Source organism: Malaclemys terrapin, chromosome 18, assembly GCF_027887155.1.
Source record: "Malaclemys terrapin pileata isolate rMalTer1 chromosome 18, rMalTer1.hap1, whole genome shotgun sequence".
Classification (NCBI taxonomy): Eukaryota; Metazoa; Chordata; order Testudines; family Emydidae; genus Malaclemys; species Malaclemys terrapin.
This window is the reverse complement of record NC_071522.1, coordinates 10,397,779-10,423,138: the sequence shown is the minus strand read 5'-3', so window position 1 is coordinate 10,423,138 and position 25,360 is coordinate 10,397,779. Positions and strand designations below refer to the sequence as shown.

The following is a 25,360-nucleotide window of genomic DNA, read 5'->3' as shown; positions in this document are numbered from 1 at the left end:
TAGAGGGTTTTATCTTTAGGGTTCTCAACAGGGCACCTTTCACAAGCCCTAAAGACGCATTCAAAACAGGCATCTCATTTGAGAAAACTTGAATCTTAATGTGAAAGGTGCTCAGTTTTGTACTTTTAAAAAAAAAAAAAAGTGTTGTGCAGAGGATCTTATAAACTTGAATGTTGATCCCAAACTCAACCCCTTCCCTGATAATCTTTGAATAGAAAAAAAAATAAGTACATAAAGCGAGGGGTGAGAGCCGTACACCTTGTGGAAGACCTACATCCAAGCAAGAGAGAAGTTTGCACCTATATTTGATCTGACTGAAACTTTTTAAAAATTGTTCAGTAGTAATAAGCTGTTGAAGCTCATACCTCAGCCGAAGTCCATTTGTTTTAGGTGACTGAGTGGACTGGAAGTAATTGAAGGATTCAGGAATGTCATGGTGAGCACTTTTTTTTTTTTCCTTCAGGTTTTTTTCAAATGGCTGACATGTTTGCAGTTCCACTAACTTGGTTAAAAAATTACAGTGCATAATCTTGTGCTTCAGGGCATTAACTGATTGCTAGCTGGTGTTGGGTGGAAAAATAATTCCTGTCCATGTTACAGCATTGCACAATTGGCCAGGTACATTTTGGAGGACTTTCACTTTCTTCTGAACCATCAGGTGTAGGCCATAGGCAGGAGGAAGATACTGCATGCTTTCTGGCCTAAAAGCAGTTTACCTATATTACTTATGAATCCTTCCAACATCCCTGTGAGGTAGAGCAGCATGGTCACCGTAGAGGAAACTGAGAGGTTAAATGATTTGTGCACAGCCACAAAAGGAGTCTGGCATTAACATTTCAGAGTTCCTGGCTCTCCGTCATGTGCTCAGGTGAGAGAGATCAAGGTTTGGTCCCAGTGTGACAATTTCTGTGTATTGCTTAATAATGTTACGCTAATACGTGAAACGTTACTTTGTTTTAAGGAGTTCTGCCAGTATTTTGTGGAAGCTAGGTGTAATTTTGTAGCTGCTGAACTCTGAGTTTGCTTGTAGCTGATGAAATGCCATCTTTTCTTTTTCTCTTACATGAAGATTGCCGTTCTTTTAAAACCCCTCACACTGTTTGGCCATGTAATGTTTTCCAGCAAGGACAATTCTAGGATAGTTAACCCTTTGGTTTAGTTAAGCTATAGAAAGTCAAGAGACGGTGATAATGCATTTCCTGGATTACTAGCATTTTTACTGCTGTCACTGCTTCAGATCTGAGCTTGTCTCAGATGCAGATTTAATAATACAGTCAGCTCAAAGGAATGCTGTTCACCCGACTTCTTCTAGCGCCTCTCAGAGCCACCTTTCCTGGCTTTTCTAGATACAACTCTTCTAGTTCGGCCACATGTTCCAGGTACGTCTTGTTGCGCCATTGGTTTGAACAGGCATTGTGGGAAAACTGCTGTTGAGAGGCAAGTGCAGTCGTACAGCGGTAACAAGGCCAGGAGACTGCTTTTTAATCTGAGGATTTGCTATGACTGTCTGTCACTCGACCATGGAAGTTTTAAAAGGGGCTGATCTTTAGATCGAAGCCATACTCTACAGTCTTAGGTTGCCTGCAAGGGAGTGATAGCAGTCGGGAAGGTATTCAGATGGCAACTTTGGAGGCTCTATTTACTTTCTTGTCACATATTTGGTTGGTCAATCTAGGCAGTCTGTCATTTTGAGGAGTTATTTAAGGGTCTGACATTCCTGTATTGTTATATGTATTTGTAAAGTGACCATCGGTGGAGAGTGTAGGATTTGGCTGGAGCACACACAATAAAATATCACCACTTCCTCAGCATTGAAATCCATGACTGGCTTTGTGTTTGGAAGCCGATCAACTTTCAAACACCACTGTCTCGACAGGCCTGTGCACCAACATTAGTGGTGGACATGTCTCCCTGCAGAGAGACCTTAGGCAGTCTCTACACGAGGGAATCTTCTAAAATAACCCTCCCCTTTGCATCCGGAACTAGTGATACCCTGGGTGGAAATTTGTTTGCTAAAATCCTTTGTTGTAGACAAGGCCCTAACGACTCACTTTTTTACGAGGCCTAAAAGAAGGGAGAGGGAAAAGCAATAAGACCTTGGGAGAAGGTAGGGAGGGTCTTTATTCGGCCACATTAAAAATCCAGATATGCACATAAAGTAACCAGTCATTACTGTAACTCGTCTCTTCCCTGTTTTTTTTTTTTAATGCCTCAACTTTCTCCCCCCAGCCCCATTGTGGCATGCCTGAGGTTAGATTGTAAGCTCCTTGGGGCACGGTACAGGTCCTTCATTTGTGCTGCAAGGCACTTGCTTAGGCACTGCATAAATAATAGTAAAAACACTTGTTCTCATCTCCGTAAGCACATGAGCACTTTAATTAAACAAGCTTTACTGTATAGACCATATGTCAGTTACTACAATTGGAGGAGATTTGCATTTTTTTTTTTTTAAACTGCTCTTAACTAGAATAATTTGTTAACCCGTCTTTGGCTCTTAGTAAGTGGTATTACAGACCTTTAGTCCCTGTAACAAACTCTTCGCCCTTAGGGAGGGGCAGAACTATCTTCATTGGAATAAACTTCATTCCAGCTTCCAGGAAAAGTTATATTTTTTGCTATCGTATTTTGAAATCTTTGCTACCGTATTTGTCTTCTCCCTCCCCCTTACTCTTTCTTCTCTGAAGGAAAATTTTAAAGGAGCAGTCCACTTAAAACAAAATTCCTTATCTGTTACTAATACTTAACCTAAATTTCCCTTTGTAGGGTCTCTTTAACTCCAGAAAACCAAACTAGTGTTAAAATTATCCCTGTTCTGGGTTCCAGGTGCCCGTACCCATCAGTCTTGTTTTGGGTTTTTCCTCCCCATTTGGGAAGTCAAGACACAGTCTCCTGTAGTTGCTGATATATATTTTTTTGAACTTTGCACTTTGCCTTAAGCTCTGGCCTTTCAACACAGTTTGGGAGCAGTGTTTGAACTGTTTACCATTGCAGCCAAGCCTTTTGGCCAGCCAATGGTAGAACCACGTTTTTAAAAAAGTTTTGGCCAGCCAAACCATGCTGGAAATTGGTTGAAATGTAACTCCCAGACTTGGCAAGTGTAGGAGAGGGACTCAAGATGCTAAGTCCAAACCTTAGAAAGCATTTCAGTTACTGCAGGAAAGAGCCTCTGAACCAGCAGGACTGACACAGCACAAATGAATGTGGCCTGCAGGGGCAACTACAGCAAAACTATTTTTCCGGTATCCACGAAAGAGCATAAAAGGTGCAAACTTCTACCTGAACTAGAACCGCTCTTGTTAAACGTGGCTTGATCATGGTTGGGCTTAACCGATCAGATTCTGGTGTGACTCTACTCTCTTTAAAGGAGTGAAGAATTTTCCCCATTTAAATATCCGTGTTATATGTAGTGTCCACAGAAGAGACTCCCAGTATAGCACTTTCCATCTCAGGTTTACCTCCTGTTTTAACTGGAATGGGCATCACTTTATCTGTGGGGCTGATGAACTCTTTTGGTCAGCTACAAACTACAGGGAGTGAAGGAACTTCACATGACACAACTCTGTGTATCCTGAAGCCTCTGGAGACTAAACGTGATGCTTATAACCCTTAATGATACCTACAGATGGTTTAAAACAAACATGGATTTACAGATCCCAGGAGACAACTCCAACACACTTGCTTAGGGGCACTCGCTAAGGAAGAGGTGTTGGTTGCATCAAAAGAGACGATGGAAATTCATTTGGAAAGTGGAACCTCCAGGTTATAGGTGCCCCATGATGGGAGGGAGAGAGGTTCCCATGACATCCTGCCTCTCTCGATGGAATCTTAAGGAAATAATCGATCCTCCTTTGAAGATGGCATAAGCTTTTGGGGTCCCTATTAAACGTGGTTCCTCCTACATAAATATCACTCACTATAAGTGAAACCCTACCCAATGCCTTCACTGTATCTGGTTAACTTTCTTCTAGTGAATGTAAAATACTATAGCTGGTGCTGAATGCAGTACATTCTCTCTAGTTCAGGTCCAATTTGAACTAGCTTAATTTTGCTGTTTGTATACCTACCATTAGTAGGAACTCCGTTTGGTGTTAATTATTTGATCACAATTTTTGATATAAGAAGAACTTTATATAGGATCCTTTTACTGCTCGTTCTTAAGCCAGCATTGCCTTTAGTGTGCGTACGAATACCTTAACTATAACTTGTTCAATCTGAGCTAACAGTTTGGCCAAAATTCCCCCATGGAGTAAATAGATCCAGCTCCTATGCTAGTTGCACCTGCTTCAATTGGGTCTCTATCTGGCTCTTTATTTCCAGTTAGGGGCCACGTACACATTGTGTAGAAGTAAAATGATAAAGTTGGTGAATTTACAGCTTTGGTAACTAGAATGAAGTTTAAATTTGTTGCAGTTAGCAAAGCCATTTTAAAATAGAATGAGTCTGTACCAGGAGGGTCTCTTCTTGGAGATTGTCTTTTACACAAACACCCACCTGAACTTAAAGGGTTTTTAAACTGAAGTCTGGAGCACGTACAGCTTTGCTTCTATGTATAAGGAGGTAGAGTTGAAGCTGTCAGTTTATCTGGCATTTCCTGATGCTTCTGAAAGACACATTAGTTGGAAGATGTGGACATTTTTAAGCATTTCAAACTTGGCACTAGATCCTGAGATAATGGGGCTTCTCGTGACTAAGGGTTTGCTTAGGCCCTTAATGCGTCTTACTTATAAAAGGGGCAATGAGACAGAAGTCCTAAAAAAGGAAATCTGAGCTGCCTTGACTGGATCTGGAGTTGGAATGCGTTTCGGTGGGAGAGAGATTTGTTCTGCTTTTTTTTAAAGCAAAATGCAAGAACAATAGAAGCTAATCGGGGATTTAATTTTGTATAAAGAACTTTCAGCCTATGTGTTTTGTTTTGTTTTTCAACCTGTTCATTCCATTTCTTCTTGGCAGGGCATTAGCTGGCGTACAAAATTCTGCTATGATGATTGGCTCTAACTTCCTAAAATTTTCTTAAGAGAAATGATTCTTCTGTTATGTATATGGGTGTGGGATTGACTGTTAACAAATGTGTCTGTGACATGGTGTCTGTCTTCACCCTACACTTGAGACGTTCACAGCAGAGACCGGACTTATTTTTTACCTCCATAAATTTGGAGTTGGCCTATGTATAGATGGACTATCTTAGAGTTCACAAGAGTAAATTACAATTAAACTAGATACAAACATTTAAAATTACTTAAGCTATAGCAAAACTGAAGGAAATGCTTTGACTAGGAGCATAAAACTTGCCATTGCAGAGTCAAATCTTCTGGTTCTTCAGGCTGAGTATCTTTCTTGGAATGTGACTTTGTAATGGTCTTCCTTGAAAAGTTTTTTTCCCAATTTAGCTTTAATTAGAGGATGTCTCCAAAGGAAAATAACTGTCCGGTAACACTACAGAAGCAAATATAATTAAGAGCTTACTAGACACTTTACTGGGTCATATGTGCCCACACATTAGTGGTGCTTATCTTGAACTGATATATGGGATAGGAAGAGAGCAAGGAGGGTGGTTGGGTTTTGTGGTTTAGTTTGGTCCTTTGAATACTCATGTCTGGCAGCTTTGATTTGTATTGTACCCTATGAGGGTTTTTAGTGCCCTTGTTACAAGGTGAAAATCTATATAACCTACAACTCCTGCAAAGTTACTGGAGATTCCTTAAGTTAGTTTGAAATAGAGGCATTTTGTGGGGCCAGAAAACTAATTTGGCAATTCTATCTACCCAGTTCACTCCCCACGGTCTCTTTCTATGCCAGTCTGTTTAATATGGATGGCTCTGCATAAGCCTAGGCATGCCATAGTAACTAGCCTTGTTTTGTAATTCAATGCATCTTATTTGTTTATAAACTTGGCAGAGCTGAAATACTGTAACATGGTCCCATACTGCATCGGTACAGAGCCTGCTATCACCACTCTATTTATAACTCACTGCTGGGTTCTAACAGTCCGGCTCGGATCAACTCTCTCTTAGAGACTTGGAAGAACTTTGATTTTTTTCTCCCGTCTCTGGGGCAGCGGGGAGAGGAGGAAGTCTTCAGCTTTGGGGAACTTCTATTTTACTTTGTGGCTATCCTGGCATTCTGCAACTTGATATTTTGAAGACCGAGGCAAAGATGTTTGGACGATGAAGGTCACTGGAAGGAACTTTGGGAGAACTCCCACTCTGGTGAATCCAAGGTTTAAATCTGCATAAGATATTAGAAGGGAAGAAACATGAGTGTTTAAGAGAATACTTTCTTTGTTCCCTGACGTATGTCTCTTTGCATGCTAGCAGTCTAAATTGTTAGTCTTGTTCTTTTTGTCTCATGGGGTTCAAATAAGAACTTTCTTAGAAAATCTGATCAGCTAGCTACGTGACGGCATTAACAAGTCCAAACTGTAGATCATGTGAGACCTGTCTTTGTTGTGTACTTTAATATATGTGTACAAACAAGAGATTGCAAACAAAACTTACTTCTCCCATTTGGTCTTTTATCTGTGTAACCTGTAATCATGGGAAACAGTATCTTTGCAAATTGCTGCAGACACGTCACTGATCTCATCTTCCAGACACACAGCTTTAATTCGGCTGAGAGGGCCCCTCTCTTACCCAAATCTCCCGCTAGTTGCACTGCGTTTCCTGATGTCTCCCTCCCTGTTCAAATGAAGTTAGATGTCTCGGAAGCTTGCAAGTGCGTGCCACTGTATCCGGACATTATACTCAGCAATGCATCGAGTGAAAGTCTGCAAAAATGGCCAGAACACGTTCAAGGCTTACCCAAGGAGAAGGGCAGTGAAGAAATGATGAAGGCCTGCGAAAACAGCTGCTCGAAACTCAGCGTTGCTGTTGCTGGCTTAATAAAGCAGGCAGAGGCAACTTCTGCTCTGGCTGTCCTTCCTGGTGACCTTGAGAAAGGATCAGCTACACAGTTAAATCATTCTCCGTCACTTGAGGCCTGCCAGAATTGCGGGACACTTGAGGCCAATGGCCTAGACTCTGAATCGTTCAACCAGGAAGAGCCTGTGGTACCAGCCGACACAAGAGCTGCAGCCCATAGAATGCCTATTGTTGATTGGCAGCAAAACGGAGACCTCTCTAAGAGGGGAAAAGCCTCCAATTTGGAACCATCGTTAGCAGATCCAGGCGTCCAGTTAAAACACACAACTAATGCTTCTAACTTGGGGAGCTGTGAAACGGCTGAAACGCCTGACTCTAACCACTCTGTAAAGGCAGAGAAAAGCCAGACTATCCAAGACATGGTCTTGTCTGTCATTACGGATGAGAATACACATACGATCCAGGATAAAAGCACTTGTTACTTACTGACCAATCCTGCAATTGGCCTAGATGGCGAGTTAAACCTTGATCCTGATCGCGAAGTGAGCATACTGCCATCAAAGCAGAAGAAAAGGAGGAGAAAAAGGAAGCTTTGTTTTTTAGGTGCTTGGGGAGTGAGTTTTTATTCTTCCGTGTGTGTGTGTGTTTATGGGGGGGAGGGATATCCTGGGAAGAATCACATTTCCATACAGACTCTGGATTCACTCCCTTAACTATCTCCAAACTTTTCCTTTTCAGCTGAAATATCCCATGTTTGCTCTGTCTCAAGGAGACTTTTTTTTTTAATGTTATTTTTTGTTGATCTTTGCACAAAAGCTTGTTCCATTTTTTGAAAGCCAACTTTCTTTGTGCACAGAACTCAATCACTGCAATCTAAACCTCTGACTTCACAAGTGACTAGAGCTCGGTAAGGAATAGTTGCTGTATGAAATTGCAAGGTCGTGATCTTTTTAAAGAGATGTTCTGTGTGCAGTGGGTCTGTTTCCAAAGTGCAGCACTATGGTAACGTGCAAAAATTGCAGGTTTGTGCAAAACTATACTTAAGTACAGGGTATTTTAGGGCGGCGGATTTTTAACACCCAAGTGTGCATTTGCACTGTGCAACCAACTAGGACTTATTTTTGCATCCTGCTCCTTCCCCAGGCTCTTTAAAAGAGTAAGCTATTGCAGTGTTCGCTTTATGCATTTATACACCGATCAGGAACTGCACAAGAAACAGTAACATCTACATATAGAACCGGGTGGTCCCATTTATTTTATATATGGAGACACAATGTGTACTTATGTGCAGTATGGATGAGCTCCTATGAAAATTTGGTTGCGCGTGCGTAAATGTAACATGAAGGTTACCAGCTAACTTCTAATTTATCTTCTTTTGCAGAGAGGTAGCGTGATCTGATGGCTAAAGCCTAGTTAGGGTAAGAGAATGGAACCCTAACCTTGGGCCAATGTCGCTCTCCGGGCGAAGTTCCGCGGTTAAGGAGGGGAAGAGAATACATGCTTCTGTGGCCATTCCCCCCCTTCATTTTTATTTTTCACGGTCTAGAATGTTTAAAGTGGTATGGGGGAGGAGGGAGGATGGTGCCCTTGTGAAAGGTGCCTGCTGAATACCGTCTTCCATGTGATTCTGCAAACTATCATTTGGCTGTCCCCTGTGCATGCCTGGTGTCACAAGGTGTGTGCTTATACCAGGGTGTGTGCAAACTTCTGCATGAAGAATTAAGGTATTTAGTCTGCTATTCCTTTTTATTTGTAGGCAAATCCAGCCCCAGTTTATGCATCTCCGGATATGATTGTGCTGTTCAAAGGCCAGAGCTGGATGACAAGGGGCTCTTTACATTATTGCACTGAAGGCAGGCCCAGGGAAGGGAGGGATCAGAAGTACAGCTCTGTAAGTCTTTGGCTTCCTTGTCTCATGGTGGAGCCAAGTCCGAGATGGGCAGGGCTATCTGAGCCATTGTGGATGAAACAGCCTCTAAGAAGCTCTGCACTTGCTCTAGACTGGGGCAGCCTTCAGTGCAATAATGTAAAGAGCATTTATACTCAGAACGAACCTCTTCCTCCATCTTTCCCATGCTTAAAGTGGGAGCTGGGCAAAGAATAAGCCCCTAGGTTAGGGCAACATGGCTAAAGTCACTGGTGGTACTGTTGGATAGCTGCACAGTTTAGATATCTTTTATGTGAAAGAGGTGAGTGAGGTCAGTGAAGGCCAAGCAAGATAGCTTAGTGAGGGTTCTGGTGTGATGGGGGGAGGGATAGCTCAGTGGTTTGAGCATTGGCCTGCTAAACCCAGGGTTGTGAGTTCAATCCTTGAGGGGGCCATTTAGAGATCTGGGGCAAATATCTGTCTGGGGATTGGACCTGCTTTGAGCAGGGGGTTGGACTAGATGACCTCCTGAGTTCCCTTCCAACCCTGGTATTCTATGATTCTATGATGTCATAAAACACATAGGAGCCGAGCTACTTGGAATTCCATGTGGGATCTGATTTGCATTTATTGGTCCTCAGGTTGGTACTCTCCCCAGGAGTACTATCTGTAGCAATAAACCGGAGTGATATGTTGCAGTAGCACTCATGTGTGCACTATTACAATGCCGATCTTTAAAAATAATGTGTTTATTTAAAACTCAGGCCAGTTGTGATCAGCTTGTGGCAGAATTCTACCGAAAAGGTGCTAAGGAGTTTAGTAGACCTGCTGGCTTTTGTTCTGAGTGGAAATGCTTTGGAGAACAGGTTTGTTATGTTCCCCCGTCCTCCTCTCCCCCCCCCTCCCCCCATTTTGCTTTTTTCTGAAAACTGACACTAGTGTGGCTTAAATCTAAATATTAGTCACTTAAACCTGGGATCAAAGTGATAATCCCATCAGGCTTCTGTTTCCACCCAGATTATTGGACGCAGAGTATAAAAGTCCTGGGGTCAAAGATTCTGCTCTTCTCTGCCCTTGTGAATGTGCAGTAGCTGCATTTTCTGCTCTGTTACTGCTGTTTCGTACTTGCAGCAGTGTAACACCATGGAGTTTCGGTCCTGAATGCTGTCTTGGGTTCAGCTAGTAAGATGGTGGGAATGCTTTTAGCGTGCTGGGGTTCTTATTTGTTTTCATCTTTGTGCCAAATGTGCATTTTCATTCTGCAGACATGCTTAAAAGCAAGACAAGTGTTTGGAGTTTGGAAGCGTATTTCAGACTGTGAAGACATGTTTGTACCCTCAGAATGAACCTGGAATCACAGTGGTGACAGGTTCATGCTTAAGATGAGTAAGGACAAAGTAGGTTTTTAATTCCTTCATCTTTAACAGTCTGATGCTAGTGTTGCTAAATGCAGGTAAGGGGATTTTAAAAACCAAAAACCTCACTTTATTTTGACAGTGTCGCTTATTTCTTAAGTTTAGAATGTAACTTCTTAGCAGGTTTGCTTGGGACCGCATTTATACTGCTATGTCTTAGGCCTGAGGATGAAATCTGTAGCAAAGTGTTTCTGTTAAAAGGCATCGTTGTTGTCTCTTGAAGTAAAAGAATGACAATGACCATAGCTCAGTGGTTTTCAACCTTTTTTCATTTGTGGATCTCTAAAAAAATCTCAAATGGAGATGCGCAGACCCTTTTGGCAATCCTAGACCTAGTCTGTGGACCCCTAGGGTTGACTGGATCATAGATTGAAAACCACTGACATAGCTATTTGGCACTTCCCTGGCTTGTTTGAACATTATGGATCTAAATTTCTGATGTTCCACTACCTCTCTTGCTTACAGGAAGTAGTACTCAAATTCAGATATTAAAATTACACCTTGGCAGGGACCTTGATCTAATTGTTTTTGTGAGGTGCCTACCTCATGTGTGGGTTCAGTACAAATAGAGATAATCACAATACGGTGTCTTGTCTCAATAGTTTTTTGGTCTGTCCATCTGAGTAGATAGAAACTAATTCTTCTACTTAAACTGTTACACCAGGTATGACATGTAATTTGATCAAGTACTACAGGTTTCTCTATTCCCTCTGAAGAGTTGGTTTTCACCATAATATTTTGGTTTGCTTGTTTTTTCAACATAGTGGTCAGCAGAACCTGAACACAGGTGAGGATTGTGATATGAACCAATGGCTCAGAATATTTAGTTACAGCTGAAGTGTCTGCCCAAAGAAAACATGGTTCAGTCACTTTAGAAGAGCCTGTGAGGGCAGACTCAGACCCCGAGGATTCTTACTGTAAGCGCGTATTGTCACTTTAAATAATAGAAGAACCTGGAGGTTCAAACGAACAGTTGTGACCACAAAGCAGTGTTAGAGGTTTAACTTAGAAATAGAAGGAATGTCCATGTTGCTGTTTATAGTGATAAGATCAGGGTCGTTGAGCAGAAAGGAGGGGCTGCTGGGCTAAGGTTTCTGAAAAGAACACAACTAATTCTCAGACATGATTCAGTAAATTACCATACTGTATTTTTAAAATATTTTGTGTGGCACTTTTTTGTAGAGTAGGGCCTCAGTCCTACAAACACATTGGTTTGTAAATTAAAACGTAAAAAACACAGGAGAGATGCCCAGAGATGTTGTGATTTGAAGAAATGAGTAACTTTACTCATGTGAGTATATCCATTGATGGAATAGCACAACACACTGGTTCTAGGTTTGGACTGAGAATTATAAAATAAAACTGCATTGCCTCTAAGAAAAAAGCTTAGCTTTTTTAAAAAAAAAAAAAATTGCCTTTGTTACTACCAATCTTACATTTTATTGAAGTTGAGCTTGTAAAATTTATTTTCCTTTCCCTCTTTGTGCTGTTTGATTACCTCAGGCATTTCTCTGTGGAAAAACACTGGCACAACTGGCTTTGTTTCTGTTTGTCGTCTCCCTTTCCATCTGGTTCTACAGAGCAGCAGTGAAAGTTGGTGGGTAGGCGAAACTTCCATGCAAAGCTCTGCTAGGCTTTGTGAGTCACTGCAGAGTATGCGATGCTTGCCCTGAGGAGACTCCCCTGCACCGCACCAAATTGCAGTTGCAACGAAAGAGACAGCTTGTATGGAAAGGGCAATGTCCTGAAAACCCTCCCTTGATTTGTAAAACCATCTTCCTTTTCCGAAAGGTGACCTAAACTACTGGGTTAATCTGCTAGACCGGCCCTCTCTTTTGGTGCAGGATTAATTTCTTGCACCTCAACCTGAGACCGTGCTGGCTAGAGCTGGATCATGTGGTGCAAGTAGGCATTAAACTGCCTCCTATTGCTGCCCTTCCCCGCCCCATAGCTTTACCAATTCATATCCTTTCCTGATGGCCAGTGGAGGCTATATTGCACCATATTGCATGATGGCAGCTTCTTGAGGTGGCGAGGTCTGCTAGGAAGCAGTCCACCAAAATGCTGCTCGCTCCATTAGTTGGTAACTTTTATAGCCCAGGAAAGTCACAAACAGAAGCATCGCCCCGAATTTATGTAGGAAAGCTCATATGCAGCCTCTCCTTTGACTCTGTTTGGTGGCAGGGTTCGCTTGGGTAGATGGAGTTGTTAGCACTTATCCATGACCAGTTGGTATTGCTCAGTTCATGCTTGGAGCCAGGGTAGTCCTGGCTTGCAGCATTTGTTAGACCATGATGCCTCGGCAAAAAAACAAAACACTAGTAGGAAAATGAGTGGCATGCCTGTCTCTAGAACTGCCCACCTCTGGGCAAGTCAGTTAATTTCCACTTGCTTTTTAGGAAACTTCACTTACTCGCTGGGAACTTAGAAGTCTTTCCATCTGATGTGTTTCCTGCCTTTGTAGCCATAGAAAAAGGTAGTAATCTTGGAGAATGTCAATTGGCCATGTTCCTCTCCATGGGCTCTGTTGCCGGAGTGGCTGTTGTGTCCAAACTGGGTATCTCTTGTGGGTCTGTCTGGGTGGGATACCTCCTCGCGCACAACTCCTCGGAGATAGACACACGTGTGCAGAGCAGCAAATGTTGGGTTGATTATAGCATCCGTGGGATCCTAGTGTGAGGAGATGGAGTGAGACCTGCTGTACTGAGCCCATGTAGTTTGCCAGGGCTGCAAGCAAGAGCTTCAGGGTGGCTGTTGGGTGGAAGAGCATAAAGACTGGCCTTTGTGTGTCTGGTGACACCAAGTGAAAGTTCCCCTAAGTCTAAAATAGCCTGGTGTACATGGGGCCCACTGTAGCCAGCTTGGGGCTAAACCCTGCCTCCCCACCTACACGTCCGCTAGAGTACAACAAGGGAGCCCTTCCCCCTCCGATGGCACCCACGCAGGAGCCAGCCTTGTCCTAGGCTCCAGAAGTCGGGTTATGGGGGAGGGGAGGGATAGTGCTGTCATCGACGCTAGTAACCCCAGAATAGCATTTCAGGGGCATCCTGTGGCCTCATCCCCCTGTGCACCAGGTTGTCTGAAGAGAGTTCTGCTCTATAGGTGTAACTAGGGGTGCCTCTCCCCGGGGCTCTGCCTTTCAAAGACCCGGCTTCTCAGGGTACTCTTACTCGGGCAGTGTGTCTGTTCCTCTTTCCCAGCATGGCTTGGGTGTGTCAGAATCCTAGTGGAGCCTGTAGTCAGCTCTGCTCGTGGGTTTCTGACAAAGCACAGCATGCGGGGGAGACATGTAGAGGGACACTAAACATTAGCATCTGGGCAGCCACTGCTGGTGGCACCAGAGGCTGTTAAAACAGCTCTGCTGTTTACCCTGTCCCATTCGATAGGGAGAAATTGTTTCCTGCCTCATTTCTTGCACCTGTTTGTAATTTGGCCTTGACAGTCATCTGCCGGTAGGAGGCCAGTACATTAGGAGTGATCTTAATCTAGAGCCATAATACCAGAATAATAAACACATGGGAGAGAACGCATAGTGCTTTGCTGGTGTTAATTACTTAACTCGTGTGGCACCTTCAAGAGACAGGCAAGTAAATATGTTTCTCCCCATTTTCCAGATGGTAAAAGTGAGAGCCTGAGTGGTTACCTGACCATCTTGGGGCTGCAGAGGAGCTGATGCTTTGGGGCTAGCGTGGCTGATGCTCACTGATGTGTAATGGAGCGTCACAATGCTTGTCTTCACCCGAATCAGCTACAAAAATGGAGTGGCATGTTAAAGGAGTTTAGGCAAATGCTACGGAATACCCAGAAATGCAGCTGGGAATGAGACAGCAACTCCCTAAAAGCAGTAGAAATGTAAAAACTCTATTGAGTAAGAGGATGACCATTTCATTTCACGGCAGTTTTTGAGGTTGTGACATTTGTTTTAGTTCTGTATTGGAACAAATAAAAAACCTTTTGAACTCTTCCTCCCCCCCCCCCCCCCCCCCAAGAAAGTATCTTTTTCGATGTGGAAAGGGGCTGTCTCCTGGTAAGGAGGGCACCAGAACAGAAGCGTTTCATCCCAGATCACTTTGAATCAGGCAGAGCGGGGACTTGTATCTGGGTCTCCTACATCCCCGGTCATTGTTCTTAACCACCAGGCTGCAAGGTGACAGTGTCTCTCCTTAAACCATCCTGATGAAAACTTCACTGAGACTGATGTGCTGCTTGCAAAAGTTTTCAGCTTTGAGGAAACAGCATATTTTAACTAAATAAAATTGTGTGTAGCTCTTTTATTAGACATCCAGGCCAGCCCCTTCCTTCATGACCAGTACAGTAGTAATCTCCCTACAGCACATTCCCCAGTGTTCTGCCCAGTGTCATTTAAATTGAGGTAGGGATTTCATATGACTCTCTAGGACACGATTCCACAGCGTTATGGATTTTGAACAGATCACTGCCATTTATCACTGCCAATGGCTTCTGTATGTGCAGATTGTCATTGAGTAAGAAAATCTGGCTATGTCCAGGCAGTAGGACCAGGGCGGGCATGGAGGAACTGCAAAACAACAAGTCATTCATTTTGCATGTGTCAGCTGACGTATTCTTCAAGCAAAGTCTCTCCCCGTGTACTGCAAGACATCTGCAAAGTATTTTTAAAATGTGAAGAGTTGCGTGATGCACACAGGGGCGTGGGAGCGGTTTGTGTTTCTGTGAAGTAGCTTGGGTCCCACAGGACATGCAGGTTAGCAATGCAGCTTTTTAGCTGAACAGGAGAACAAGGGAAGGTATTTAAGAACCCACGTAACTTGTTGGTGCACCAGTTACAGCTGCCCTCAGGCTGCAAAGCACCACACACCCATCTCTTTTCATTAAGAAGGTTCTTAAAATTGAACTGAATTTTTCTAGGTTGAGCCACTCTCAGTTTCTCTTCTCTCCTCCTCCCCCCCACCCCACCTCTGCCCTGCTGATTCTGCTGTCTTTGGGAGATGTGTACCCCTTGGGCCAGGGAAAGGGTGTTACGTATGCAAGCGGTAAGGTCTGGCACACCTATGTCTATTAAACACCAATTGTATGGGGGGGAAATCTAATGACTTTGGCTTTTTTTAAACCACAGATTGTTGAAATGGAGGTCACCAGCTTATGGTAGGCTGGTATGTTAAGCAACCCGGGGCGACTGTCTTTGTTGTTTGGGCCCTTGCTAAATCTCTCTCTCTCTCCCCTCTCCCGCGTTGTGACTAGAACACCCGTCTGGCATGGCTTTAATGAATGGTGACGGCTCTTACGAGCACCTCAAGGAGGAGAGCCGGCAGAATGGCCACGAGGAGGTTGACCCAGGGGATGATGCGAACGACCAGGAAGTTATCGTCATACAGGACACCGGCTTCACCGTCAAGATTTACGCTCCAGGAACAGAACCTTTTTCCCTGCAGGTGAGCATCGGTTGAGAACAAGGCGGTTATGAGGGAAAGACCCGGACTGGATAAGGTGCTTGTGCCCAGATTGGCTGACCCTTGCTGGCTTGCGTGTTAATCATTTATGCCGGCATATAGCATGACACTTGCAAAGCTGATCTTCAAAGCAGTTACAAACGCTAACTAATTAATCCTCTCAACGCATCTGTGTGAGGGAGGAAGGCAGGTCCGGCATTATCCCGAGAGATGTTAAATCACTTGCCCCAGGTGTCGGGGGAAGGCGGGAAAGCAGTGTCAGGGCTGGGATTAGAACTCTGTTTCCGTTGGATCTCCCTATACCGGCATACATTGCGTGGCAAAAGCTAACCAGAAGCCTTTGAGGTTGGTGTATGCACATCTGACCGTCTCTCCCAAGGAGTGAAGGGGAAAGAACAGGTGACTGGCTGGCTGTGTTTTGGCAGAGCTGCACTTACAGGAAGTCTGTTTAATTTAATAATGACGCTTAGCCAGCATCTCGTGGTCACAAAGATACCTTTCCTCCCTGGCTGGCTGTTTTCCCTCTCCCTTTTCAAATCTTACCTGAGGACAATGACACAGGGCTGCAGAGGAGAAGGCTCTTGAGGCAATGCGAAGGGAAAGAGAGGAAGCTGGACGAGCAAAGGGAGATGTAGTCTTGGAGGCGACTGGGGCAAACCTGTGGAGGCTCAGGTGACAACAAGGCAGGCGTGGTGCACTAGATCCTGAAACAAACGGGGAGCCAGTGGAGTTTGGGAGACGTGACCGCATGTCTCAGAGCGCCTTTAGGAGTGTGCTTTTCCCCTCTAGTACCTAGTTGTTAGCCTTCCTACTACCACACCTTCCAGCCCTGTCGGCGTGGGCAGTGGCTTTGCTTTGTAGGATGGGTCAGCTTCGAGAGTTCTTCTCCCTCTCCGTTCACCCCCCAGCAGGCTTGTTCTCTCCCTTCCGTTCTTGTGCAGCGGCGTTGTGTTTCTGGCTGCGCACGGCAGGATCCAAGGATAAAAATCATTCTGGATCCAAGGTCCTGAGCTTGGAGAGGCAACGTGAGCTCATGGGAGGCAAAGTCAGGCGGAGCATGTCGGGTCGAACAGCCGGCCCTTCTAGCTGCTCAGAGAAACGCTGCTTTGCCTGGCTGGATGAGAAAGGGAGCGATCGGCTCACCTGCCTTCCTCCGGGGCTTTGAGAACTGCTATGAAATGGGGCTGGTTCCTCAGCCTTGCTGCAGCAAAGTGCTGTGGAAAGTGGGTCAGTCCCTAGTGGCGGGGGTGGTCTCTGTAAAGGAGGTGCCTTCCCCGCCCCGAGAGGGATGATAATCCGTAGTCTCTTTGGGTCCCTAGGATTCCAGGTAGATGCTTCGGGGACGGTGCTAAGCCGTGTGCAAAACTGTGCTGCGGCCGAGAGTTAAGATGAGTTCCTGCTTATGGCAGAGTTGTTACAGAAGCTCCTTTTGGTCACGAGAGTTGGGATGAATATACTAGCATGTGACGTCCCCGCAGATAAGGATGGGCTTTGATGGGCTCGGCTGCCGTTACACTTTGGAACTGAAAACAGCCTAGGGGAAGCTTTTTTCCCCCCAAGGCGTCTGAGTCTCTAAATGAAGGGGGAACTGTAACTACCTGTGACCGGCAGAAAATACAGTTAAATGATCTCCCCAGCGCAACCAGATAAATCTGAACACTGCTCCTTTTTCCTTTAATTCCTTTCGGCTGTTAGATTTAATAAGCTAATAATAGCAGGCTATGCTGTTTACAGCAGCTTATGTAAACCATCCTGGGTCTGCATAGCTCGAGAATGGCCTAAATGATGTTTGAAACGTGGCAGAAGGGTTAGAGAGGAGCCTCGGTAGGCCAGTCACGCAAGTCAAGACCGCTTTGTCTGTTGCTGAAGCTGTGCGCTTGAAGGCTGAATTTCTCCCCCAAGTGCAGCATGGCTGTACCCGCACAACACACCATTGTGTGTGCCAAGCAAATTAGATGGGGGAAATAGCAGTCTCGGTTCCTAATTATCCATTTTGCTACTGGCATTCTTTAAAAATCTGGCCCCAAATGCTTAATATTGTAATCTTCCCTTGCTCGCTCTTTTCTCGCCATAAAGGCCCAGTACACGATGTATCCCAGGGACAGGAAGCAGGTGGAGCTGAGCGTGTAACTCATTTGGTTTGTTTGTTTTAAGGTCTCTCCCCAAGAGATGGTGCAGGAGATCCACCAAGTGCTGATGGACAGAGAGGACACCTGCCACCGAACCTGCTTCTCTCTGCAGCTGGATGGGAACGTCCTGGATAACTTTGCGGAGCTGAAAACCATTGAAGGGCTGCAGGAGGGGTCGGTGCTGAAAGTGGTTGAAGGCACGTTCTATAAACGTGGGGGGCGGGGAAAACCATCTGAGTGATAGACAATGGAGCCTCTAGATTGTCTTTCTACAGACTTGGGGCCAGTGAGGACAAGGTACTTGATTGACACTTCTGGAGATGGGGAGGGGCCCTCTCCGTCCCCACTGACCACTCCTGGCTGCCACCTCCTCGCCTTAGCCCTCACTTGTCAGAACCAATCCCATGGCCCCGTCAGTCCTAGGCCCCTCTGGTGCCAGGCTGCAAGACAATCAGTTGGGGAGGTGGTTCTTGCAATGTGACCCCTTTCCATGGTTGGGGTCAGGACTGAGATCAAACTCATGCAAGCCACTGAGCATCCGTCGGGTGGGGGATAACTTCCTGTTGCCACAAGTCTTTGCACCATTAGCCTGCAGGTGAATGGCTAGGTAACCAGCAAACTACTGGGTCCCAGGTAGTATCCATGAAAGGTGAAGTTGATCATATAGGATAATAGACTACTAGGGTTGGAAGGGACCTCAGAAGGTCATCTAGTCCAGCCCCCTGCTCAAAGCAGGACCAATCCTCAACTATATTCCCAAATGGCCGTCTCAAGGATTGAACTCACAACCCTGGGTTTAGCAGGCCATTGCTCAAACCACTGAGCTATCCCTCCCCCCCAAATCAGGCCCTGGGAGGGCAGCCATTGCACAATGGGGGGTACTCCTGTATCTAGTGAGCTTCACCCATGCCAAATATACCAGGGGAAAATGAACACACCAGCAGAACAGTGGAATCCAACTCCATGCTGGTCATCTTTTAAGGAACCTGGTTATTGGAGTTTGGGCTCATGGGCTGTACTTGCTTCCCAAGAAAGCCCTGAAAGCTTAGAGATGAGGTCAGGCGGCGTGCAAGGCCTTCACACAGGCAGAGGGATCTTGTCATGCTGCAGCAACGCGCAAGTGGATGGTGATGTAAAATTGCCAGTGGCTATTTGTGCTCGTGCCTCACTTGCTTGTCCTTAGTGAGGGACAAGAACGGCTATAAAATGAGGTGGGCAAAATTAATCCCTGGCTGAGCTCCCTGTGTGTGCGTAGAGACCTTCGAGAGCTACAATGGGAGTAAACTGTTGTGACCCTGAGACTCTCTCTCCCTTCTGATGATCAGAGCCCTACACGGTACGGGAAGCCAGGATACACGTGCGTCACATTCGGGACCTTCTAAAGAGCCTTGACCCGTCCGATGCTTTCAATGGCGTGGACTGCAATTCGCTGTCATTCCTGAGCGTCTTCACAGAAGGAGACCTAGGAGGTATGGGACAGAAGGCTTCTCGGGTTTGACGAACCCCCTCCACTGCGGTGGAAAATGCAGCCGTTCCACCCCGCTGACTGCTTAATTGGTTAAAGCGCTTGGTTTAATGTCTGGATGCCCCATATGAGCGGGGCCTAGGATAAAACTCTCAACGCTCCTTTCCTGATAGAAATGATTTATTGTTAAGTGGCTAGACGCTGTGGAGCCAGGAGTCCTGACTGCTCTTCCTGGCTCTAGGTCACTTAACGTGTACTCTGTCTATATTCGGTGCTTGTGTGGCTTAAATGACTGCAGTATGTGGGCGCCTCATGCACTTTAATGTGTTTATCCTCACAGGACTCGGTGAGGTAGAGCAGTGCTATTCTCCCCATGGGCAGATGGGAACTGAAGCACAGAGAGGTTAAGGGACTAGCCTAGCCTCACACAGGATGTTTGTGATGGAGCGGGAATTGAACCTGGGTCTCCCAGAGACCAGGCTAGTGTCCTAACCCCTGGACTACCTTCCCTCTCTGGGCTGGGTCTGTTTGCCCATCTGTAACGTGAAGGCCTATTAACCCCTCAAGGCATAGTTGGACACACTTTCCCAGGCTCTTACGTGAAGGTGTGTGCAGTGGGGAGAGTTCTAGGTGGGGGACTGTTTCTCTGTTCAAATAGTGGCCAAGACTTTCAAAACCTGATACCCAACGTTAGGATCCCAAGTCTGTATCTGGATAAGCAACCTGAATTTCAGAAGTGTTGAGCAGCCAGCTGCTATCATTGAGTTGGGAAGTGTCTTAACCCAGGGACGTTGAGCTGCAGTTATATTTAGGTATGGCAGAATTTGATTTCCCCTCCCTCCCCCTAATTTTGACAGATAAGATCGTTTATTTTAAAGCTTTTTTTTATTATTTTATCGATATTAAATGTTGACAGTTACAAGAAATTACGGGGTGGTCAGACAATAATTATTTAATGACAGTCGACACTGAGATTCAATAAGGTAAAGTTTTTTATAAGGGTTCAAACACAAATTTCACCATCACATGTCAAAATACACAAAGTAAATGGCCTTAAATTCTAATGGGTTCTAAAGCCGCGTTTTTCTTACTTTGCCTGTTTGTACATTTTGATTATTATTGACAGAAACATTGTTCCATTGGTTAGTGTGCATACGGTGAAATGGATGTTTACTGATTAAAAATCTAATCCTTCCAAGGCTAGTTATATTCATGCTGGGATGTTTTCACTCTTGAGAAGCGAACCGGAAAGGTGGAGATTGTTATTTTTGGATACACTAGCTTACAAGGCAGAGGTAACCTTTCAAAGGGGTGTAAAGGGGGGTTAGGGGCCAAAATCCTTTCAACAGTGCTCAAGATGACTTTCAGTGGAAGTTTATAAACATCTAACTCCTTTAGGTCGCTTTGCGAACTCCAGCCTCAATGCTTAATAAAAACGACTTCCTGCTATAATGCTAATGTCAGGCTGGGAGAAGGGAGCAGCTGTCAGTTGTTTGCACAGTGGTCATAGCTAAAGCGTAGTTCCGACAGGCCAAACAGATGGGGTTAATTCTGGAGGGGGATTCAAGCAATCAAATTCCACATGGAAATATTCTGCACTGCGTGCGACCAGGCAGGCACTGTTCAGCACTCATCTCCTGTCTGTCCGTTTGTTTAGACAGTGGGAAACGGAAGAAGAAAGGTACTGAAATGGAACAAATTGACTGCACCCCTCCTGAACATATCCTGCCAGGTGGCAAAGAGAGACCCCTCTGTGCCCTCCAGCCCCAGAACAGAGACTGGAAGGTAGAATTCTCTTCATCTTTGAAGATGGCCGTCCGGGCCCCTCTTGAAGGGACACATTCAGGGATTGAAAGTTACAGTGAAGTGACCTTTGGGACTTGCTCTGTTGAGTCCTGGACCTGTGCCTGAATAGCTAGCACTGCTAGGCCACAGGCATAAAGTTTAAGGTCCAGTATTTTGCACACAGACTACACGGGGTAGGTGGATCACTTTATAGTAGTGACCCATCGTCTTGAAAGGGTCGGGGGAGGAGGGGAGATGTTGTGTTTCTACCCCTTGCAAATTCTAGGATACTGGGGCTTCAAATTGCTTTAGTCTAATTACACTGGTGCTTCCCATACCTTCCCATTTGGATTCCAACACTGCTTTAGCAGCTGCTGTTTTGAGAACCATTGCGTCAAGAAATCCATGCCTTATACTGCCTAAAGCCATGGAGGATCTGCTCTTCAACTATGGATAAAGAACGACGCTCTAATGCTTGGGTGTGAGCTGTGAAATATCCTATGGGCAAGACTTGCAAAGTGCTTAGTGGGCGTGTACTTTCAGGACCACTAACTTGGCAGGCAGCGTTCCTGGGACTGATGGGGGTGCAGCGGGGTGTGTGGGGGTGGGTGTGTGTGAGAGAGAGAGAGCTTGCACATGAAAGTGTGTGCTTTCTAGCCATGTGAAGTGTGTTGTGAAACGGGGGATCTGGACTAATGGAAGCGCTCGTGTTGTGTGCTTCACAGCCTTTGCAGTGCCTAAAAGTCTTGACCATGAGCGGCTGGAACCCCCCACCTGGCAACCGGAAAATGCACGGAGACCTCATGTATCTGTACATCATCACTGTGGAGGATCGACATGTTAGTATCACTGCGTCCACCAGAGGATTTTACCTGAATCAGTGAGTAAATATGACTCGTGTCCTCTTGTTTGCCTTAACTGGCTTAAAATGAAGTGTGTCTTTGTCTCGGTAGTGAGGAGCCTAATATAACCCTGCCTTTATGCAAGATCCTAGGTGTTGCCATTTTGGATCGAGCTATTTGGCCAAGTCTGGTATCCTTCCTCAGCAGTAGATAAGTGCCTGATGCTTTAGAAGTAGGTAACACTTTCCGTTATGCTCCAAGTGAATTGTGCGGCGCTGTTTGAAATGGGAGGCAATTCCTTCCTGACCCCTGTGGTGATCATCTTATGCCTTGAAGCATATGTCTACCCCAGTCTTGCAAAATCTGGCAGTTGACCAGCCCAGGCATGTATTCTACTTGCTCACCCTTTATCATGACTGTAGATGATCAATAATGAGGTCCGTGACTAGAGCTTCTAGGTGCTACATTAATGCAAATAATAAATGGATTGTGTTGTGCTTGCTGTAGGTGAGTAGAATTTTGCAAGGCTAGCTAATCTCCTTGGCAAATGTAACTGATGGGCTAGAAGATTGTAAGGTCCTAATTCATAGAGGAAACAGTAGTCAAAACTAGAACCAAACCCCCTTCACTAAGGAAGAGAACGTACAAGTTGAGGGTGTCTGTGTCCTGTTCTCCTTCAGAGGGAGAGTGAGCCACTGAGACCAATGCAAAGCCAGCTCACAGAAGAAATAATTGAAAAGAAGCTTTTATGGGTGGTCTGTAGCCCTTGTCAAAATCTGCAGGGTCGGGACTAGGAAAGTAAAGGTTTAAGCATGTGCATAACTTAACTCCCGTGAGTAAAGTGTCTGATTTTAGGCCATTCAAATGCAGGTGTCATTGCCCACAGTCAGAATGAACTACTCCTTATAAGAGTTTCCCAAAATGTGGCCTGCAGACCAATAGCCGGTGAACTGTGGCAGGATCTGGTTCGTGTGGTCCTGGTGACTCCACCTTCTCAAATCTAACATTCCATTTCTTGTCCGAATATTCTGTGAAAGAGCTTTTTAAAAAAAGCAACTGCTGTTTGACCAGGAGTGGATGTGGGAGGCGGGTCTTCCCGATTGAGAAGGGAGAGATGTATTAAGAGGTGGTCCATGTGATCAAAACCGTGACGAAGCCCTGCTCTGTGAAATCCACCTTTCAAGCTAGGAAGGGAAAACATAACTCTGGTGGTGGCTAGACTGATTCTAGGCACATTTGCTGCCCCATCTGTCAGGATGCAGGCTCGAGGATGCGGATTGTGGTTTAAGTGGAGGGAGTAGATGACCCTCGAAGGAGCCTATTACGGCCTATCTGACTGGTAGAGAACATGTCACAAAGGTCTCTATTTTGCAAATCTTTTTTTAAATCTTGAGCCATTTCATACGGTGTGTAAATTAAAAGCTGCCAAAATGCTGCCGCCTTATCTTGACAAGAGAGTGGTATTTTTATTTCTGCCATAACAAGAGCTTCTTTCTCTTTGCAGGTCGACAGCATATAACTTTAATCCTAAACCTGCCAATCCGAGTTTTCTCAGTCATTCCCTGGTGGAACTTCTTAACCAGATCAGCCCGACCTTCAAAAGAAATTTCTCAGCTCTGCAGAAGAAACGGTAGCGGCAACGTTTCCATATTGACCTGCCTTGGCTTTTCTGATTGGTCAAATGGCTTGGTGTGAGGTTCAGATATTTGGCTTGCTGTCCGGGGGATTGCATGGTGCTATCTGTCTCATAAAGCCAGGTGTTGACTGTAACACTCTCTTCTTCAGGCAGAGCTGGGGGATGCTTACTGGAAGTTAGATGAAACTTTGCATTTTTGTAGTAAGGATCCCCAGGCTTTTTACAAATCATTACAAATGGTATCTCTGTGAGGTAGGTAGTGAAATCCTCATTTCAGATGGGGAAGCTAAGGTGCAAAGCTGAAGTGATTTGCCCAGGGTTACTCAGCAAGTCAGTGACAGAGCTGTGCATGGAACCCAGGAGTCCTGACACCTAATCCCCTTGGTAGTTTTTCCAGGAACCATTAGACCACCTTCCCTGAGAGCATGTAAATATATTAGCACGAGGCCTGCATTGTCACTGCACTGATCAGAAATCTAATGTCTATGCCTGTGTACAAGGTTGGGTTCCCGGGAATACGTGGGAAAGGGACACCTTTTTTTTCTTGGGGCTTTAACCTCCAGTAAAGATGGGACTGGAGGAACAAATGCCCTCAGGAATCTACGGAGCAGATATTTTATTGTGATTGGTGTGCCTAGCCAGGCACCAAAGAATTAATGTAAAGCATTACTCAGTTCTGTAACCGTCCTTGATAGCTCTTATCAGTGGACATTCTTGCCTGGGCATAAAGAAATAAGACTAAGACCAGTATAATATGCGGAAAAGTATCACACAGTGATTTTGTTTAAAATAACTACTCTCCTGTTCATTACAAACCTGCAAACACGCATGCAGGTGAATTTCTTGTAATTCTGTGTAACTTTTATTTTTTATTATTACATGTGCTAATTGTTTTATAACCTTGTACTTGCGACAGGGACTCACTTACTCTGCTCCCAAACAAAACCTGTCATTCTTTGGAGAGTCCACTTAATGAACTGCCTGGGCTCTGCAGGATATAAATTGACACACACGTTCTAGGGCTTTCAAAAATCCTGCATCTGGTCTCATTAGGGAGATGAAAGTGACACTATACGAAAGCTAGAAATTAGCCCTGGCCTGAAACCCACCACTGTGACTATGGGGCCATTTAAAAAATGATTAGTCTGTTGCCTGTTGAGCCAGAAATGAGTACAGATGGGATTCTGACACCTGCTGAGAGCAGAGAAGCTACACAAAAGGCCATTAGGTGAAGCTTGCTTTTTCGCTTCACTGGCAGATACGCTATATTTTTTATAACAACAATCCATGTGGGCCAGGGCTTAACACTGGCATGATCCTAGCTCCAACATAGAGAGCTAGAGTGAATTAACACAGCTGTAAGATTGGGGTGGGGAGAGCTTTCTCCATACAAAGCTAGCTTGGTTCCAAGAACAAGACTGGATAAAAGGTACCAAGCCCAGTTAATGCTCAACAGCAACGTGGAGAATAAAGCCAGTTCTGAGCGTGGGTCTAGATCAGATGACACTTGTTGAGCTGGCTGTGTTCCCTTGATAGGGCTGATGTTGGTTCTTGTTGATGAGCTTTTGTTGGGGAGGAGGAGAATTCTTGTTGTGTTCTCCAAATCTAAAGTCCCCTTCAGTGGAAATAATCTGATAGCTGTGAACTCCTGCCTAGGGTTCAGAGGCATCCCTTTGAAAGGATAGCCACCCCCTTCCAGGTATACAGTTGGACGGCGCCGCAGGCAGAGCACGCCATGGACTGCGTGAGGGCGGAAGATGCTTATACTTCAAGGCTGGGCTATGAAGAGCACATACCTGGACAGGTATGTCGAGCTGCATGCTGTATTACGGTTGATGCTGGTGATGATACTCTTAGTGCCTTTCATAAAGAGAACTGAAAATTGCTTACCAAGGGATAACAACCTCCCGGCATCCATGGGAAGCAATCTCCTCA

General features: G+C 45.1%; 1 protein-coding gene across 2 annotated transcripts in view; it reads left to right on the top strand.

The window, feature by feature from the left end:
• The window catches only part of CLUH (clustered mitochondria homolog), a 55,318-nt gene that overhangs the window by 6,083 nt on the left and 23,875 nt on the right, over positions 1–25,360 (top strand). Inside the window, exons 1-8 of one of the 2 annotated variants that reach the window (XM_054008171.1) lie at positions 6,474–7,460; positions 15,360–15,550; positions 17,723–17,894; positions 19,023–19,166; positions 20,820–20,947; positions 21,673–21,827; positions 23,294–23,419; positions 25,082–25,229. In XM_054008171.1, the coding sequence (XP_053864146.1) occupies positions 6,533–7,460; positions 15,360–15,550; positions 17,723–17,894; positions 19,023–19,166; positions 20,820–20,947; positions 21,673–21,827; positions 23,294–23,419; positions 25,082–25,229 (1,992 nt within the window). In that variant the 5' untranslated portion in view covers positions 6,474–6,532. Of the gene's footprint in view, positions 1–6,473; positions 7,461–15,359; positions 15,551–17,722; positions 17,895–19,022; positions 19,167–20,819; positions 20,948–21,672; positions 21,828–23,293; positions 23,420–25,081; positions 25,230–25,360 lie in introns of those variants that run through there. The other variant, XM_054008172.1, reaches the window with a different exon arrangement.